The sequence below is a fragment of the Gavialis gangeticus genome, unplaced genomic scaffold (genome assembly GCF_001723915.1).
Source record: "Gavialis gangeticus isolate Ggan-Ray unplaced genomic scaffold, GavGan_comp1, whole genome shotgun sequence".
NCBI lineage: Eukaryota > Metazoa > Chordata > Crocodylia > Gavialidae > Gavialis > Gavialis gangeticus.
The window spans coordinates 47458087-47461154 of record NW_017729004.1 but is presented as its reverse complement, the minus strand read 5'-3'; the positions used below and the strand labels follow the sequence as shown (position 1 = coordinate 47461154).

General features: G+C 34.7%; 1 protein-coding gene across 2 annotated transcripts in view; it reads left to right on the top strand.

Moving 5' to 3' along the window:
• The window catches only part of LOC109291349 (macrophage mannose receptor 1-like), a 121818-nt gene extending 118922 nt beyond the window's left edge, over positions 1-2896 (top strand). The window contains exons 28-30 of one of the 2 annotated variants that reach the window (XM_019508330.1): positions 219-386; positions 1763-1804; positions 2197-2896. In XM_019508330.1, coding sequence (XP_019363875.1) covers positions 219-386; positions 1763-1804; positions 2197-2456 — 470 coding nt within the window. In that variant the 3' untranslated portion in view covers positions 2457-2896. Of the gene's footprint in view, positions 1-218; positions 387-1762; positions 1805-2193 lie in introns of both variants that reach the window. The other variant, XM_019508329.1, reaches the window with a different exon arrangement.
• Positions 2897-3068: the final 172 nt, after the last annotated feature.

Sequence of the window (3068 nt, the reverse complement as noted above, 5' to 3'; positions counted from 1 at the left end):
TTTTTTCTGTACTCAAAAAGGAATTAAAACTAGCTGCTGGCATTTTCTGAGGGATGCTTCAAGTCTATTCTAGGGTGCCTTGAGTTTTTAAAAAGGTTGATAATTACTGAATTAGAGAAACCTAGAACACACTCTGAGATGCCCCTGAATGTTTAATTATTTCAGCAGACTACACATAAATGCCAATCTTTTTTCATATTAAATATGTTTTTAATTAGGTCAGTGGTTGTGGTTAGACAACACTGCAGTGGATTTTGTCAACTGGAATGTAGGAGAACCTTCAAGCCAACAAAATGAGCACTGTGTTGAAATGTATGCAAACTCTGGGCTCTGGAATAATATTTATTGCTCTTCCTATAAAGGATACATTTGTAAAAGATCCAAAAGTAAGTGATGGGTTTATGGATTTGCTTTATGCTTACTGGAGTTTGTAGTATGTACTGCTTACAGTGTGCGCATTACTAGTAGATATTGGCCACAAAGATGACAGTTATAGTTATGATAGATCTCTTCTGTGGGTTATACACAATATATAACTGACATGCATAGCACCAGCAAGAGAGAGAGAAGGTAACATTAAAAAAGAGATGTCTTTGTATTTAAAGGATACCTTTAAAGGATATTCTTTCCTGGAACACTTTAAGGTGTGGTGATTAGTGAGAGGAGGAGCCAATAACAACATTGTTCTAAGGTTTCAAGATTTAGAATATTCCTGAAATAACTGAATGAACAAAATCAGAAAAAATCTGTGTAAAAAAAGTCATGCTGTATTTGGTGAAATGCCTTCAGTATTTCAAATATGCATAGTTCCTTCATAAGAATAGAAGTTCTGAAAATCCACTTCCTTTGCTGGAAATCTACTCTTGAGGGCACAGTGATCTGAGTCACCAAAAGTCTTGCAAAATTCTCCAGGAAAGCTTAATGGCCCACTCAAAGTCCACTTATCAGTCTTTTAACCTGGTGATTGATGATGAACATACAAATGGTGTGTGATGGACTTACTTATGTTGTAGGTGAGTGAGTAGAAATTTTAAGGCTGTAACAGTCTTCCGTTGTATAGCCAAGAGCAGATGCATACAATGAATATAAGCTGACACATTTAAAAAGTTTGAAAATAGAGCACTGAACTTATTTTTGTAACTGGTTGCCATGGTTATGGAAGCATGTTAAATTTTATTTTTCTCTTTGATGAGGCTTCAGATGGAATATTTTCCTTTGATTGATTCATAGTGTTTTTACCAAAGCTACCCAGAACTTTGGAAAACTTTATGTTCCATGTATAAACTTGAATTTCATTTAATAAACGTAGATGTTTCTTAGCTCACATTTTTCCGCTATTATGACAAATACTAATCTCACTCAGGAGTCAAATATGTCTAGCAGGTTGTCTGTTTTCTGTGATTTCTTAGAGAAGCAATTATTATGCTCAGTAGTGGGTCTCACGCCTGCAAGCTGCTTTACATACCAAACTGCTGTATATGTACAGACTTCCGTAGAGCACAGGAGTCTAAATGGAGCTTAAGGCAGGGATGTTTGTACATCTCAGAATCATTGTAAGTCTTGAATCTACTTTAGATTAATCATATGCATGTACTAGTAAAATGTAGTTTTTTCTTTATATAACACCATAGATTTACCTGGCTCAGTACAGGCAAAAACAAGAGAGTTTTTTTGAATATATGCATTAGTTTGCATTAATGTACAATGCTCAGAGTATACCAAAAACTTCTATAAATAGCTGCTTTTTTCTTCTGTTTCCAAGTTGTTGAAATGAAAGCAACAGAGAAGCCACCAGACCAAAAGGGTAAGAATATTTTTTCTTAAATGAATGAAGGAAAATCCCAAATAAGAATATAAGTATATGATACCAAATTATATTTTTATGGGACACAATTTTCATGTTGATGTGTTAAATCATTATCAGCTGCTTTTTCTAATATCTATATCCTTTCTACGTCCAAATGTAGTAATCTCTGAAACTGCATTTTATTTTATGTTAAGCTTTTAAAACTGTTTGCTTCATATGTTCATGTGGTACTGCTGCCTTCTTGTTTAGTCAGCAATTATTTGGAAATGAAAAAGCATTTGTGCATGAACAATTACTGTTTCCTAATAGTAGAATTATTTTTGCTAAGGATAAGATAATATTTAGCATAGTCTTGCTTTGTACTAATTGTTCTGCATTATTTACAGCAGTAAAAAAAGGGAACAACACGAGGAATGAGGTTCATGCACCTTCCCACAACTCTACTGGGATTGTAGCTATTGTGGTGATCCTTATCCTATTAGGAGCTGGCCTTGCAGGCTATTTCTTTTACAGGAAGAGAAACAACCACTCATCAACAAATGACAGCTTTGAGAACAACTTGTATTTTAATAGTGAAACGGTTCCTGGAACTAGTGACACAAAGGACCTTGTGACCAATATTGAACAGAATGAACATGCTGCTCTTTAGTGTAATAAAATAAAGATGTGCCTTGTTTTAATAAAGCTATGCAACTGGAATTAAGCCAAAGCTATTTTCTTGTGAGCAAATGCTATAGTAGTCAGGTTTTTTGGCTGTTTATTCTTTTTACATGTTAGCATCTGCAGTTACTTTGTTTCATAATCATGTTATATTTGTGTAAAATTCCAGATGTAGCCAAACAAAAGCGGGTCTTGTGAAAAGATAAAGTGCTGCTGAATTATTAAATGGAACAAGCAGATGTACTTAAGAGAATTTAAAATGTATATGTGGCCAATGAGAGTAAGACTTCAAGATTTTACCAGACCTGTATCAGCCACCAGACATATATAACCATCAGCCATAAAGTCTGTCCAGCCCATGCTATTCAAAATTGCTCTGTAAAGAACCTGCCTGTTTCTAATATCTTGCAAATATTCCTGGAAACCTCACTACAGGCTTTGACATTTGTTAATTGATGGGGTCATATTTAAGTACAATCTGTTTGAAAAACAAAGCCAAAGAAACAGCCTCAGGGTCTTGTTACATGGTAATTTTGGGAGGCTCCTGGAGCTCTTAACCCTTGGATTGTCCACATATTAACACCTAAAACTAGTTTTAAGC